The sequence below is a fragment of the Perkinsus marinus genome (genome assembly GCF_000006405.1).
Source record: "Perkinsus marinus ATCC 50983 genomic scaffold scf_1104296949522, whole genome shotgun sequence".
Classification (NCBI taxonomy): domain Eukaryota; phylum Perkinsozoa; order Perkinsida; family Perkinsidae; genus Perkinsus; species Perkinsus marinus.
The window spans coordinates 1-1,024 of NW_003209903.1; the positions used below are offsets into that span (position 1 = coordinate 1).

General features: G+C 54.3%; 1 protein-coding gene across 1 annotated transcript; it reads left to right on the forward strand.

Moving 5' to 3' along the window:
• Positions 1-183: 183 nt before the first annotated feature.
• Pmar_PMAR028967 (hypothetical protein) lies at positions 184-749 on the forward strand (the record flags this gene model as incomplete). The annotated part of the gene is made up of 1 exon (XM_002778433.1): positions 184-749. A coding segment is annotated over one exon (566 nt), but the record flags the coding sequence as incomplete, so codon positions are not given.
• Between the last annotated feature and the right edge of the window lie 275 nt (positions 750-1,024).

A 1,024-nucleotide genomic window follows, 5' to 3' on the forward strand; every position in this document is an offset into this window, starting at 1 on the left:
CACCCTCATTTCCTAATGAATGACTCCGAACCCTCAAATGATCCTGAGTTGTCACTGGGAAGAACCATACTTGAGCCCCAAGACGCTACAGAGATTAGGAAATGGAGAACATCTCTTATTCTTGGTCCTGGTTTTAAATCATTCTCACTTGATTTCGACCCTAGCCTGATATCCTCAGCCCAGATGGATTATCTCCTGGCCAGGCTCTTGGAGCTCGAAGCCATACCCCTGAGAGGGGTTAGGGCATTCGTCTCTAACTGGGCCTCGGCCATGGTATCCAATGACGCGGGGGTTGAAGGCAGCGGGAGTCCAGCGGCTGCTCAGGCACCCTTGGACTTCGCAAGGGCGATCTTAAGCATGGTGCTTCATGCAGGGCTGGTACATGGGATGCCCATTCGGCCTCTGCTTTGGTTAGCGAGTGCTCTCGCGGTCATATCTACTAAGAGGAAGTACCGGTTGGTGCGTAGCATCGAGCTGGGCAACGATCGCGACTACTTCGACGCCCTACTCGAAGCCCTCATTGCTGACACTGCTATGGGGGGCGCAGGCTCGGCCACAAATCGTTCACCTTCCATCGCAGGAGCAGTAAGTCCCACTGGCGATGGAGAACCATCGTCCACGGCTTCGCACTCCCGAAGGCAGGCTCCTCTGAACGTGTTCAAACTCCCACTTGAATATACAGAATTCGAAGGTCCGACGTCGGCCACACCCTACTCTGCCTTCAAGGGTGGTGTGCAGACGTCAATCAGGTTCTATGGTATCGATAACGAGCGAGACTGCATGCTCTTCCTCTTCCGGCACATCGGGAAGAGCTTGAGGTCCGAACTTATCACACATCTTGGGACAGCCCAACCGGCTCCGTCTGCTGTGTGGGGGTACCTCGACTCTCGGTTTCTCGAAACTGATACATCGGAGAAGGCCAGCGAACGCTGGGAGAGTCTCAAACAGAATACTGGCGAGAAGTTGACGATATATGCCCGCATTAAGAGTGATGGTGCTCTCTCTCGTGTGTCCGGCGTCACCT